We start from the raw sequence: 16015 nt of genomic DNA, 5'->3' as shown, positions 1-16015 counted from the left end.
TGTCAAACTAGAATACATGTAAATGACATACTGCTGACTATAATTCTGTCAAATGACAGACCCTTCCCCTCATCAGATAGAGCACCCTACATAGGCAAATCCATAGCTGTCAAACAGTAATTGAGATATGTTCATGAGCTCCAGATGGGGCTCAAAACCACCGACCGACCGACCGACCGACCGACCGACCGACCGACCGACCGACCGACAATCAGTCATAACATGACTGACTTCGACTAGCCAATTACTCTGTTTTTCACCTGCTGTCACGCTATCTTGCTTGGGTTGTTCGACCCTTAAGATGGAAGTGATATGTTCCTCTGAAACGTCGGTTGACTTTGAACGAACCACATGGCGTTACATCCCGGAAGTCAGTACTCTTCATAATCACCACCTTGAGAAATTCAAATCCTACATAATATATTCTGGTTCAGATAGTACAGCCCAATCATCTGCATGTATTTCCTTTAAGATGTCATGTGTGTCCTGTTTGCAACTGTTGTTCTTACCATTATAAAAGGTTAACCTAAAAATGAACTGACCAAATTTTCCTAAAATTCTTGTTTTAGAATCAGAATTATGCATTGATAATAAGATAACTGCAAGAAGTAAATAAATATGTTAAGCAGGAAATTATCTGTTCAGTTCATTTTAACCTGATAGTTGTGTGTCATAAAATGACACCCAGTTGGTCCATATGTCTCTTTTCTTGTGCCCAAGAAAAAGTGACTGAATCAGGTTTACAATCCACTGCATACACCTAATACGAGTACAGTGAATTAAAGGCACCAACACCTGAAAAGTTATTTAGCTATTCTATTTATTATTCATTATTTCAGTAATATATGTGAGCTTTCTATTTTAAAACATTCAGGTTGTCTTTTCTTTCCTGATTATATTCTGATTTTACAAGAATGAAATGGAGATTGTATTATCCAGTGCTACATATTTAAGTTCATCAAAAGTGAAGGTATTTTTCTGGCATATTATTGAAAGAATCTGTAATTAGATTCTTCTGACTTCTATGAGAATCAGGCTTCTAAATTCATCTGTTCATATTCTAGGCTTCAAATATGAGTTGTATCTAGCATTCACTGTGTCTCAAAAAAAGGACGTTGCCAGATCTTCAGTTACCTTCTTCAATATGTTTGCATTTATAAAAATATCTAGAATTTTCAACTTCCATTAAGATATTACCTGTGGACCCCTAATACACACTTCTCCAGCCTCTCCAGGTCCCAGATTCATGTTAGTATCCATGTTAACTATTTTCATTTCAGTATTAGGAATAGGTTTGCCACATGACTTGTAGTTAGTGCTTCCTTTCTCCAAAATGGTTGCAGCAGGAGAAGACTCTGTCAACCCATAACCTTGAACAGAAATTTTGATGGGATTGTTACTTTCCTGTTGTCAGTTCTTGAAAGCAGGCCATAAAATGTTCCTAGACAATACCCATTTATAATCCGTTGCACGCACGCATGCGTGCACACACGCACATTCTTTGTATTCACTCTGGACAACATTCAACATGCTTGAAGTTGATTTTCATTGTTAAAATCTGTTTTTATGAATAATTTGTACACATGTTTGGGATAAATGTATATCTCAATACAAATTTATTATACAAGATATCTACTGAAACTATATATTGTGGCGTATTTGCCCTATGCAGGTACTGTTGAGCCACAGGGGCAGGCGCACAATGGTAAAGTTGTGGATTGTATCGGCACGTTGCTAGGCGACAACTCTGCAAATGCTTGGATAGCGAGTGATGTCACATATCCCAAATCATCCCTTCACCACATGACGCTTGGTAAAAACCCGTCCCCGCTAGGCTGTGATGTCACGCAACAGTGGAGTCCATGCAGTGACCGTTGCTAGGCAATCAGTCGGTAAACATGGCCAACAATATAGGCTGTTTTCTGTGTGGTCCATGAGAGGCCTATATAAATGGTTGAATGCATTTGCCGAGACAGTGACAGTTGAATTCTAGCAGTCGCTGAGTACAGTTGAAACACAGGACAGTGTTCATACAGAGTTGAAAGCAGCGTTGAAATACAGAAGAATTGTGAATGTGAAGGAAAAGTTATAAGTGACAATAATTGTCACACTGTGAATTACTTAAGTGTAAAAGCGAAGTACAATAAATATTTGCTACATCCTTGACCAGTGTGAAGTTATTTGTTGCATCACACAGCCAACACATGACAATATGTATGTGGGAGGAGAATGGAATTTCATATTAGATATACGCAGCAGAATCAGGGAAAGAGTAGAATGTGATAGTGACCACCACATTATGGAAATGAAGACTTGTGACAGATCCTGTCCCTTGATCTGTTACCTCCCTAAATGTTTACTTAACATTATTGAGCAGTTAGTTTTGTTTCAATGCTCTTTAGAAGCCAAGCATTTTGAAACAGAGAGAGGAGTATTATTTTCCCACACCCATGGCCATACAGACTGTGAACTCCACAGGTGATACTGCAGTGAACTACTAAGGCCAGATCTTCTTTAAACATAATAAAATTAAAAGAAAAATAGGCGACAGGTTTGAAGGAAAATAGTTACAATATCTATAAACAACTGGACACAGATTCATGGGAAAATAAAGGAATGCTCTAGAACTAGGTACATGGTGTGTACCATCACATACACACATTTACACCCCTTTTTAGAGAATGTCTCATTATTACTTTCCATATTTTACAGGATAGTTTATAGAAATCAAAATAAGTAAAAATATTCACATAAACATGTACCCTGGCCTTCCTTAAAAAATTATAACCATTACAAAATATCAGCTCTTGCTGTCACATTTTGAAAAAAAATCGACATTAGAAGAGTGTTTTGTTTGTATCACATTGTGATTGTAGAAAACCATCTGATACTGAATTTTGTGTTGATGTTTACAGTACCTGAGAGTCTTACTCCAGGACATATTACGTTTAAAGTTAGTCTGAAGCATTCTATTTTTTTGGAGAGCACATTACATACTAATCCAGTGTCAAAAGTGGCTGTTCACATATTGAATTAGCAAACGTGCGTCATATCGTATGATCCAATACTGCAATATTACTGCTACAGATGCTGTTAGAAGATACAGAGAAAAATAACATAATTAGAGAGTGCCAAATTTTACACCTTCCCTTCTTTTGACTGCACGTTCTAAGAGATGGGAACATTACACATAATGTTATGGGAAGTTGTTATGAAATGTACAGATGCATTTATCATCTCTTGTTGTGTGTTCTACATTCCTTCCCACCTCATTCTGCTTGATTTCATCACCATAATATTATTTAATGAAGAGTACAATTACAGATAAATATCATTATATAATTTGTTTTAATCCTCCTGTTCTTTATCTCTCTTAGGTTCAAATATTATCCTCAGCACTTTAATCTCAAAACATTATTGATCTATGTTCTGCCCTGAGAATGAGAGTTTTAAATAACAAGTATCACAATTATACACATTTGTCCTATATCAAACAGTGGTTGAGATACAAGTATGAAGTTGGATTGCCATTTATGGTTGATCTGACGAAGCTATTAGTACAGATCATGAGTATTTAGTATCATGATAAATTAATGGATAAATATTAATATTGTAATATGATGACTGAGGAAGACAGTAATTGCTTAGTAATGGCTCAATAAACACAAGTCTGCAGCAATGGATATGCATGCAACAACAGAATAAATTTTGAAAACGGTGTTTTCTATGCAGTTCGTGGGGCAACACAAACACAAAACAAATGCATACACACATCAAACATCCATGCCTTGAGTAGGATTTGAACCAACAATCCCAGCATCCAAGCAAGCGAAAACAGTTCATGGCATGCAGCTACTGTGACTGGTTTAGTTAATACTAGCCTTCTATTAATATCGACCAGTATTGCTTTCCAGCCATGTCATGTATTCTAAATGTTATATTTTAAGATTATAATATATTTCTTTTGTTTAATAACTGATGAAATATACCTTGAGTAAATTCCACATGTGGCGCCTTCTCTAGCAAACGTTCCACATCATTATAACCAATAGGAGCTGCTCCACTGTTTACTAACCTCACTGTTTCAAAGTCAGAGGTCTTAACATCTGGATGAGAGCTCATGAACTGTATCACAGGTGGCACCAGATACAACGCAGTGGCCTGCATAGAAAAATAAGTTCATTAACCAAATGTTTTATCATTGACTGGACTGAAGTGCCTCACACAGTTTTTAGAGTATGTTTGTCATAGAAGTCAACTCATCCCACCCACCCATATTGAAATGACTTAGGAAATGGACATGGTGACCAGAGTGCACAGTTTGTGCAACAGGCAGTGATATGGCAGGTGGTCTGCACTAGTGCAGTTGGTAGTTGGCCTGAAGGCGCTTTGTGGTAGGTTTCACAAGTGTATCCCTGTTGTATTTGACATTCAGATGACACATTCTAAATCACAAAATTTTCAGTCTGATGATGACTAGTACTGCCATATCAACATTACTAATTTCATGTAAGCTTCAAAGCATAATACTGTGCTCTCTAAATACAATTGTGGATGTTTCCTTTCCAATTTAAGATCAAATCATATTAGAAGCAGTATAAAGACAGCTGTGGTATTTACCTTATATTTAACAACTGTTGATATGAACTGGGCAGGCTCAAACGTTGGTACCGTGACAACTTTTGCACCACAGTAAAGCGAAGCTATGGCTAGAGAAAGTAACCCATAGATATGGTAGAACGGTAGAAGAGCTGGAACAATTTCTCGAAAGTCATCTAGAACAAGTATAGTAAGCAATCAGATTTGCAGGCCATTTTCTATTTTTATGCAACATGTTTATTATTTCAAGTCACAGATTTTTTCAATGAGAACATAAACTTGCATAATAATTTATTTATTCTTTGTTTATTTAAATACATTTTCAATTTCTAAGATTATATACCATTGAATTTTAAATAATTATTAATCTGAATTACAAAGATGTGAAGAAAGTGGTCATGGTCTGATTTAAGGTCCTTTTGCAAAATGTATTTATCATGACCTAGCAAAATCATAAGCTCTTCAGTCAGGAAAGCCAATCTCCAGGCCAACATTTTGATAATGTTAGGGAACAGTATAGATCAGGAAGATGTTCTTACGCAATTTTTACATCACTGCAGGGGAGGGGGGTGTTTACTGAGCACTGCGTAATGATGGAAGGAGTGGGGGTATGTGACATCACTCGCGAGACCGCAGAGTTCACGTGACCCTTACTTCCTGTCGCACCATCCACGTCACAATATTATATGTCTGTGGGTTTGTGTGCATAACAAAAGGGCTAACCCACAAGGCAGATATGGGAAAATATTTATACCTGGGTGGGTGGATTCTTTCAAAGAGACCATGTGCCAGAATTTTGCATACAAAATCTGTAGTTTAAAAATTGAGAAACAGCAACTGATTATTCACATAAAACACATTATATACAGGGTGTATCACAACTCAACGCCAAAACTTCAGGAACAGACTCCTCATATAAAGAGAAGAAAAAAAGTACATGACAACATGGGTCCGGAAATGCATATAAATACAGAGTAGTAGTTGTGCCTGCACGCCATTGAAAGGAATTGGCGACACGAGTGTTTCCACCGGTGGGTCAGCCTTTCACTGGGAGGACAGCCTTTCCATCAGTGGGTCGGCTTTTCACTGGGAGGGCAACTCTATGATTATCATGACATCACCTGGGATTACTCCATGATAAATTTTCCTCTGCAAATTCGTTTCAGTGANAATAGGGTTTTGTTAAATAGGTTCAATTATAAGTGCAAAAATAAATGCAAATATTTACTTGCCAAATAGGGAAAATTTAAGTATATTCAGTCTATTGAACATACTCTTTTACCTATGGTAAATACCACTGCTGTTCAAACAGCTAGATATTTTAGCTTTTGTTTATCTATTTACGTACAAAACCAACTTTGTTTGTTTTATTCAGCATATGCAATGGTGAAAATATTCAGCTCAATTATAATTCCCATTAATATCACCCAGTGCATATTCCCCAAAGGAACTGATCTGACAAGACATATCCACTATGCTGGATAAAGGTTTATTTTATTGTACAATACTTTTATTCTATTTGGTGCACCTATGAAATTAGGTCAATTAAAAGCACTACTGAAACCTACAGCAGAGACCATACAGGTAAACATCTGTCTAATCCATTTCCTATTCAGAATAATCTGAAACATGGAGATAACTACTGCTTTTTAACTTTGCTTTAGAGTAAGTTATTAGGTATATCCCAGAGAACCTTACTGCAATAAACTTGAAATGAAACACCAGCTTTTGACCTCTGCTGATAATTTATTTGGCACAAACTCGAATACCATAAACAGCAACACAGAAGCTCTGTAAGATGTTAGTACAGAGGTTGATTTGGAGTAAACGGGGAGAGAAACATGTATATGTTCATGCCTTGTAGTCAGTAAGCAGGGCAAAATTATAATATAACAAGAAGTTCTGGGAAGACCTAATTGCCTACTTCCCTTTCACTACAATTTGTGTTTCTGACGTGACAAGTAGAGAAACGATTTAATATGTATGCATAATGAAGTCAGTAAAACAACACTATAAATTTGATTTTTGTAGAATCTAAATTGTACATGTAATAATAAAATTTAAGGTGGTAACATTGTTGCTAGAACCCACATTTCAATAGCAAATTATGAAGTCCTTAAAAAACTCTCTTGCACCCTTGCTCATCCACAGCAATTTCACTGACTCCTCTATGGCCATGTGGCATTCTGTGTAAACCAGAATATGTACACTAATTCCATGGTAACTTACTTACTCATGGAGCTGAGCCCTTCTGGAGGAGCCGCCAATTCAGCAGATACTCAAGAATTTCCCAGCATTTTATGGAACCTGAAGGTTCATTACCGTGTTCACAAGAGCCCTCCACTGGTCCATATCCTGAGCCAGATCTATCCAATCCATACCATCCCTTCCCATCTCTCTAAGATCCATTCTAATATTGTCCACCCACCTACGCCTTGGTCTTCCCTGTGGTCTCTTTCCTTCTAGTTTTCCCACCAATATCCTATACGCATTCCTCATGTCCCCCATTTGTGCTACATGCCCTGCCCACCTCATCCTCCTTCACTTGATCATTCTAATTATACTTGGAAAAGAGTACAAGTTATGAAGCTCCTCATTATGCAGTTTTCTCCAACCTCCTGTCACTTCATCTCTCTTCGGTCCAAATATTCTCAACACCCTGCTCTCAAACACCTTCAGTCTATGTTCCTCCTTTAATGTCAGAGACCAAGTTTCACACCCATATAGAACCACAGGCAAAATTATAGTTTTAATTCCATGGTAACAGATACGAGTATTATAATGCATATATATTGCTACAGTAATATTTAATTAAATGGTTTTCCATTAAGAAAACACGGTCATTTATTGGTTTGGGTATGTAATTTTACTTTTACTTTGTTTTAAGTGTAATTTTTCACAGTGCATATAAAAGAAGTCCATTAATGATCTAAGTAGTATCGTATCCAGGAAATGAGTGTTTAGGTAAGATCTAGCTTACAGCATCCACAGTAAGAATTTGAGTGGCCATTTGTTGGTAGTACTGAAGGGAGGTATTTGTGAGGTATGTCACAGAAGGTTCCTCATATGGTGTGGTTCTTACACCACGTTTCATGACAACTGGTTCAGGTATTGAAGTAATATTAAGACTATTACCTCAACAATATGAGAGGTTTCAGTGGTGGTATTACTGATGGGAGGGATTTAAGTAGCATGCCACTGAATTGGCCTCAGGTGGCATGATATATGCACCAACATTCATGCTGATTAACTGGGGAATTCAAGTAATATTATGGTTATTACCTCAATAATTTCAGAATCTTCAATGTTGGTATTACTGATGGGAGGTATGTATGAAGTAAACTGTTCAGATAGCCTCAGATGGCATGATATTGTAACATGTATATCCATTGCTAGGGAACAGCTAAGTGAACAAATTCCCATGAAGAAAAAATCTTGGCCAAAATAGGCCGAGGGTTTTCCATTGCCAGGCAGTGGTGTTGCCTAGTGATGGGTCTGTGCATCACAATATTAAATACTTGCTATTAGAACTAATTCATATTAGTATAATATAGTTTAGGACCACAAATATTTTTGATAAACAGATATTCTTTCAATTCAACTTCTGTGTTAGATAAGTTTTACTGTATGAAGAGCAATATGAATATTATACTTACCGGTGGCTCTCTCAGCTCTACATATCTTGGGCTCAGATAACACCTGTAGGCAGTTGGTGATAAGATGTCTGTGTGAGAGCTTCACCCCCTTGGGTAGTCCTGTGGTCCCACTGGAATATGGCAGCACCACCAAACTGTCAGGACTCAGCATGTTATGAGCACCAAGGTTTGATGTATCAATCCCTTTGTGGGTCATATCTTGGAAGTTGATTGTTCCCCGTGGAATTGCCTTATCTTCTAGTCCTGGAGTGAGGATGATTGGAATCTTGCTCTTTCTCTCAGCCTCCAGCACAGCAACCGCTTTAGACACTTTCGAATAGATGTCTGATATCGTTACAACACCAACAGCTCCAGAGTCTCTTAGCTGCTTTCCTATTTCCTCTGCGAAACAGTGACATATTCTTACTGATGATCCATATATCATTTCTTGGTTATCTTAGTCACTTGAGGGTACATGTTTCCAGTCTTAATCACAATGACTACAAACATCACCATCTTTTGGGATGTGATGCCATGCAGCGTAATAGAAGTTCATACAAATATTCTGATGTAAGATGACGCTTCCATCTTCAGAGTAGAAGAGATCCCTGAAACTACAAGTAGCACATTCCTCCAGAGCATCGGGTAATTTCTATCAGACCACCTGGCATTCCATGCCAGCAGAGAACAGTCTTCAGAGTTTAAACAAGTGACTTATCAAACAAGAGCTCTAGAATACCGACACGGGAGTTCTGTGGCAAATTTAAACATTTTCAAGTATTACAATCAATTATATAAAAATATTTTGGGTGCACAAATTACATAGTGTGCCAAGGAATTAATGTCTAATGAATTACAATTAAGAGATCTCTTTGTTATTAGTTATTACATTTCGGTCTGAGGAGGAATTGGCTATTCTTTTTCCATATATTTTTACTTTTGAATCAGTTGACAAGTATATTGGAGTTAGTTCTCGTTTCATTCACAGCTTGTACTCTGACCCAACAACATTCAGTAATAATCTTATTTAATTTGATGACATTTTCTAATTGTGGTCGATACACCACCTTTAATCTGTGCCCAGAATATTTCTCTTTTTTATTGCTAGTGGGGTGGGACTAAATCCCTTGTACTGCGGCTACTTCTGGCCTATTGTACCAGCACCAGATGACAGGTGAGGGTGACTGTGGAGCAATTGGTGGAATGAAGATTGGCAGGCGAAACCAAAGTACTCGGAGAAAACCTGTCCCAGCTCCACTTTGTCCACCACAAATCCCACTTGACCAGACCCGGGACCGAACTCAGGCCGCCGTGGTGGGAAGCCAGCGAGTAACCGCTTGAGCTATGGCGCGGCCACTGAGCCCAGGGTAAGTGCTTCATTTGTTGTGCCCAAGTTAACTCATTTCCTTTATTTTCAATATATCCATAGAGGTAACAAACCTAGGATGAGGAAATAGTCCCTTTGAGAATAGATATACTAAATTACATGAGTTAATTAAAATCACTTACATTAATCAATTAACATAAATAATAATATAATATAAAAAACTTAATAAGATTTTTAATTAATAAACATAATTGAAAAAGAATATTACTATAAAACTCAAATTAATACAATTTTATTTAAATTACCTAAATTAACTGAATTTAATGCATTACAAATTTACACACAACCAATTACTTGGATAACATTCATTCACAGAATAAAGAGAATGATGACATAAAAAANGGTCTTGTATGTGTGCAGTAGAACTGAAGTAATAAATCACACTTCAGAAATAAGAAGAAATTAAAATGAAGAAAGCTGGGATTTGGCAGCGTGTATATGTGGTGTTAACCGACGTTTCGGAGGAACGTATCGCCCCCATCTTCAGGGTAGAAGAAAAAGTATAAGAAATCTGCAAGCGACAACACCGTGAGAAACGGTAAAGCAGACTGTCTACTTTACCGTTTCTCACGGTGTTGTCGCTTGCAGATTTCTTATACTTTTTCTTCTACCCTGAAGATGGGGGCGATACGTTCCTCCGAAACGTCGGTTAACACCACATATACACGCTGCCAAATCCCAGCTTTCTTCATTTTAATTTCTTCATATTTCTGAAGTGTGATTTATTACTTCAGTTCTACTGCACACATACAAGACCATATTTGTAAATTTATCATCATATTTGAAGCTGATTAAAAGGAGACAGCATTCCAGCTTACTTCAAACCATATTATTCTTTCAATGATGCATCATCATCATCATCTCATTGTTATCTTTTACAAATTTCATCATACCATACAGTGGATTATATTTGTCCCCTAAAAATTTACTTGGCATGTTCATGGGAAGTAGGATTCTCATTTCCTGTGACAGGGAGATAACTTTTGAATATACAGGTTCTCTCAGAATGGACAACATATGAAGGCAGAAAGTATAAAAATAAATGGCAAGAAAGTTATTTGATGGTTAATCTGAAATTATGTACACCAAACATTATATTGTTTTTCCTTCTCACAGCTCAGACACTGATAGTGATACTATAGGCGTGGAAGGGGACTTAATGTATCTCCTATGAACTAATCGGGGCATGCGGTAGCGTAGTTAGTTGAGGCACTATGCTACAAGCTGGAAGGTCGTGGGTTCAAGTCCTGATGAGGTCACTGGATTTTTTTCAATTGACCTAATCCTTCCAGCTGCACTATGGCCCTGGGGTCTACTCAGCCTCTAACAGAAATGAGTACCAGGAATGAATTAAATAATTTTCCTGGGGAGTAAAGCACAGCTGGCACATAAGGCTGACAACCTTACCACCATCTTTGAGCCAATTTTCTAGATAATGTGGGACCTTCAATGTCTCACAACCCTATGGGCCTCCACGATCTGTTAAAGGGATACCTTTACTTTTACTTTTACTTACTTTACCTATGAACTAATCACTTTGAAAGGAAATTGTTCCTGTTTCCTTATAAAATCACTATACCCAAAATTTTGTACAAATGTATGCAAGTCCACAGGCCACTTTATTACTGGGAGACATAAATACAGATACCTGGCCCTCCAGGTTGGAGGTTGAACACAAGGTTGATGACTTTACTCTGAAAAGAATTATTGTTGCAAAATGGAAAGGAGTTCAAACAAGTTGGCCTAATTCAAGACAAATCTTACAGAATCCTCTAAGGGAAGCTATAGCTCAAAATGGCTGTTTTACCAAAGATAATGGTGTATCTGTCACATGCTTGCATCTTCTAGGCTTATTTAATCCTGAAGATGGAAGCAATATGTTCCTCTGACATATTGGATGACTTTCAGTGGGCTACATGGCATTATATACCAGAAGATGGTACTCTTCTAAAATTTCAAGTGCCACAAACATTAAATACTTCTCATATTTACCAGCTTGATAATCAAGAATCTTATGTGATGGCATACCTGGAGTGAAGACTGGATTGACAGTAGTGACAACCATGCCAGCTTCAAGAGCTCCAAACAGAACAAGTGGGAACTCTGGTACATTGGGCAGCACCACAGCCAACACATTCCCATGCTTGAACCCAGCCCTACAGAGTGATGCTGCGAATCTTCGTGCAATTCCACGTGATTCAGCATATGTGTACCTGCGACCTGTCAGTGCACACACCTAACAGAACAAGAAATGGTTTATTAATGAATGTCCTGTACCACATAAATTTAACCTACTAGCATGGGCACTAGCAGGAGGGTAGAGGAAGACAGACATCTGAGACCCTCCCTTGGATTTTGGTGGAAGAATCACAATTTAAAAAGAAGAAAATATGCCAAATATTAATACCAGATATGATATATATAATTTTAATATATTCTACTATCCTGAATACTTAGGTGTCAAGATAGCTACAGGCTACTGGATGGACAGTCCGGGTTCAATTCCTGGCAGGGCAAGATTCTTCTCTTCTTCACAGCATCCCAACCAACTCTGAGGCTCACCCAGCATCGTATCCAATGGGTGACAGTGGCTCTTTCCACAGAGGTAAAGCAGCAGGGGTGTGAAGGTTACCACTCACCTCAATCTAGTGCCGAGGACAAGAAAGGTGGAGCTATACCTCCACACTGCCATATGTCTTCAAGACACAGTGCTTAACCAATTAAGCACAATGACAATTTTACCTTACCTTTTATCCTGAATACTCTGGAGTGATCAGTAAAATAGTCTTAAATTTAGATGATATATCTTAGTATAAACTAACTTAACTCACTAAGTTAATTATTGGAAATGGCATTTTCTCAAGTACTAACTTACCCTTACAGTATGAAATCTCAGGCATAAAAGCCTTGTCTGTGAAAGTGGGTTCCACTGCATGAAAGTGAGGTAAAAGACGTTTTATATTGACATCATACTAAGAGATGTCTTAAAATCTGTCAGTAATGCTTTTTCATATTTATCTACAAGAATAAGACAGGACAGATTGTTGTTCGATAGCATTATTATTCCATGAAGAGAAATCAGCTGTCTCCAAGGCTTTTTATTTTCTGAAACTGTTTTTACTAGCTCTCTCACGCACAATTCTATCCTCAAGGTCAAAAAATACAATGCATCACAAAATGTGTAACTTCACAAGTTTGCCAGGACACATTAGCTGGCTGAAGAAAGCACTGGTTATCTCAATTTAATATATGTTAAATAATGGCTATAAGGATATAATAACTAACAAACTTGCAATGAGATATTGGCTTAAAGCATTCAGCTTGAGGAATGAAGTAAATCAGGACTGTCAAACTTGCAGCATTTAGGCTCCATGCACCTAACTGAATTGAATTGAATTGAATTTATTTACATTCTATAAATCCTAAGCAGGTTAGTACCTTTGGATACAGAACAAGTCAAAATGTTACATACATAAGTACAGGCAATTTTAGCTTAAAAATTAATATAACTTAATTTTACATCATTCTCTATTTACATTGAAGTATTCATCTAAAGAGTAGAAGGAATGAGCATGTAGATAATTCTTTAACTCTGATTTAAACTTTTTAGTATCATTGCCCAAGTTTTTAATACTTTGTGGCAGATTGTTGAACACTTTTATGCCAGTAAAGTAGACTCCTTTTTGATATACTGATAAAGTTGATGAGGGTAGGTGGAAGTTGTATTTTTGTCTAGTATTCATGTTATAGACATCAGAATTTAATTTGAATTTATCTTTGTTGTAAACAACAAATAGGAGAAGCGATAATATGTATTGCGATTGAAGCGGTAGAATTTTTAATTTCTTAAATAATTCTCTACATGAATCTCTACTTCTACATCCTGTAATGATTCTTATTATATTCTTTTGTATTTTAAAAATTATTACACTATGTGAAGAGTTCCCCCAAAATATTAATCCATAGTTCATAATAGAATGAAAGTAGGCATGGTAAACCATCTTCAATGTTTCCTGTGACATAAAAGGCTTAATTGATCTCATCGCATAGCAAGCTGCATTTAATTTAGGTATAATTTGTTCAATATGTATTTTCCAAGACAGTGTACTGTCTACATGTATTCCAAGGAATTTTGTATCAAGTACTTTACAGATTAATTTGTTGGCATAACTGATGTCCAGATCAATTTGGTGGTTGTTTTTAGTTGTGAATGATATGTAATGGGTTTTATCAAAATTTAATGAGAGTAAATTGGCTTCGAACCATCTGTTTAAGGCTTCAAATACAATATTTATGTCATTTTTAAAGTTGTCAAATTTAGAGTTCTTAAATATTATACTAGTGTCATCTGCATATAGAATTGGTTTAGATTTATTGTTGATGGTTTTAGATAGATCATTTATGTAGAGAAGAAAAAGTAAGGGACCTAAAATTGATCCTTGTGGAACACCGTGCTTTATAATTCCCCAGTTTGAAAATGCATTATGACTGGAGTTTTTATTATTTATTTCAACTCTTTGATACCTGTTTTTGAGGTATGATTTGATCCATTCATTAGCTTTGCCAGTTATTCCATAGAAATTTAATTTCGATAGTAAGATATCATGATTAACACAATCGAAAGCTTTTGCTAGATCACAGAAAATCCCTCCCACAATTAATCTGTCATTGAGAGCACTTAAAATATCGTTAGTTAGTTCATAGGTTGCTTTTTCTGTTGTTAGGTCTTTCCTAAATCCAAATTGCTCTTTGACTAATATGTTGTTAGAATTTAAGTGTTCAAGTAGTCTATTATACATAACTTTTTCAAAGACTTTTGAGAATGAAGTCAATATGGATATTGGTCTGTAATTAGAGATGCATTTTCTCTCTCCTTTTTTAAAAAGTGGTTTCATTACAGCGTATTTTAAGCGTTGAGGAAAAGTACCTGATGATAAAGATTTATTACATAGATGATTCAAGGGTGAACTGATGTAAACAGAGCTTGCTTTAAGTAATTTGGTAGAGATTTCATCATATCCATGTGAATTTTTGGGCTTAAGGGATTTAATAATGTTTTCAATTTCCTTCCTTGTTGAGAATTTGAGATTGATATTTGGAAATGAATTGTTAAAGGCACGAGACAGATAGTATATTGGATTATTATTATTATTATTATTATTATTATTATTATTATTATTGGAATATGTTTTCTCAGCTAATGAAAGGAAATATTCATTAAATGCACTTGCGATAGCTTGTGGATTGTTAGTGGACTTCCCTTCAATATTCAAACTTTGTACGTCTTCATTAACAGATTTCTTTCCTGATTCAACTTTCACAATATCCCAGGTGGTTTTAATTTTATTGTTTGATTTTAGAATTTGGCTGTTATAGTTATTCTGTTTGGCTTCTTTAATGACTTTTGACAAAATTTTACAGTACATTTTGTAGTGACTTTTTAGTCTTGGATCATTACTGTCCCTACTGGCCAAATATAGTTGTCTTTTGTGTTTACATGAAGTTTTTATTCCAATTGTTATCCAGGTGGATTTGTTTTTATTTTCATTTTTGACTATTTTTAAGGGAAAGCTTGAATAAAAGATCCTCAAGTATGTGTTCAGAAAGCAATTAAATTTAGAATCAATATTATTGCTGTCAAATACATTGTCCCATGATTCATTACTTAATTTTGTGACAAAATCTGCCATCGTATGCTTGTTGATTTTCCTTACTGTTTGATATTGTTGATTACTGGGCTGAAGGTCAATATTATTTATTTCTATGAGTTGAGCATCATGATCGGATAAGCCATTTATAAAGGGTCCTACAGTATAGTCTCTTAATTTTGAGTTATCAATGAATATATTATCTATCGCTGAACTAGAATTATTTTGAACTCTTGTGGGAAAGTTAACAGTACTGGAGAGATTGTAAGATGATAACAAAGAGTCTAAATTTAGTTTCCTATTACTGTCGATGAGATAGTTTATATTTATATCACCACAAATTATAAATTCAACTTTTGAACTATGCAGTACATTTAGGATGGTTTCTAATCTATTTATAAAGTGATCGAAGTTTCCAGATGGGGCTCTATATAAAGTCAGTATACAAATATTTGAAAAAGGAGAGTCTAACTTTAGAGCACATGCTTCCAGATCCTGGTCTTTGCAATAATCTTCTAAATTTATTTTAGTAAATTTTAGGTTTTCATGTACAAAAATACTCACTCCTCCTTTCTCCAGTGTTTTCCTACAGTATCTAGCACCTAAATTATAATTTTCTAAGCAATAACGTTCATGCTGTTCACAAGAGTATTCTTCCATTCCCCCTGAAAGTGTGTGTTAACTATGTGGGGCTCTCTTGTCATCGATGTGTAGTCTTGTCATTACTCCGATGACAACCCACTTCT

At 36.1% G+C, this 16015-nt stretch overlaps 1 protein-coding gene across 2 annotated transcripts in view; it reads right to left on the bottom strand.

Annotated features, from left to right (window-relative positions):
• LOC111862255 (probable 4-coumarate--CoA ligase 3) overlaps positions 1 to 16015 on the bottom strand; it is a 54174-nt gene that overhangs the window by 7902 nt on the left and 30257 nt on the right. For both annotated transcript variants that reach the window (XM_023847490.2, XM_023847491.2), the window contains exons 3-7: positions 11650 to 11857; positions 8256 to 8636; positions 4621 to 4775; positions 3990 to 4161; positions 1198 to 1370 (exon numbers count right to left, since the gene is read on the bottom strand). In XM_023847490.2, coding sequence (XP_023703258.1) covers positions 1198 to 1370; positions 3990 to 4161; positions 4621 to 4775; positions 8256 to 8636; positions 11650 to 11857 — 1089 coding nt within the window. The remainder of the gene's footprint in view (positions 1 to 1197; positions 1371 to 3989; positions 4162 to 4620; positions 4776 to 8255; positions 8637 to 11649; positions 11858 to 16015) is intronic.

The sequence above is a fragment of the Cryptotermes secundus genome, unplaced genomic scaffold, assembly GCF_002891405.2.
Source record: "Cryptotermes secundus unplaced genomic scaffold, Csec_1.0 scaffold88, whole genome shotgun sequence".
Taxonomy (NCBI): domain Eukaryota; kingdom Metazoa; phylum Arthropoda; class Insecta; order Blattodea; family Kalotermitidae; genus Cryptotermes; species Cryptotermes secundus.
Note: the sequence above shows the minus strand (reverse complement) of the source record. Positions and strands in the feature narration are given on the sequence as shown.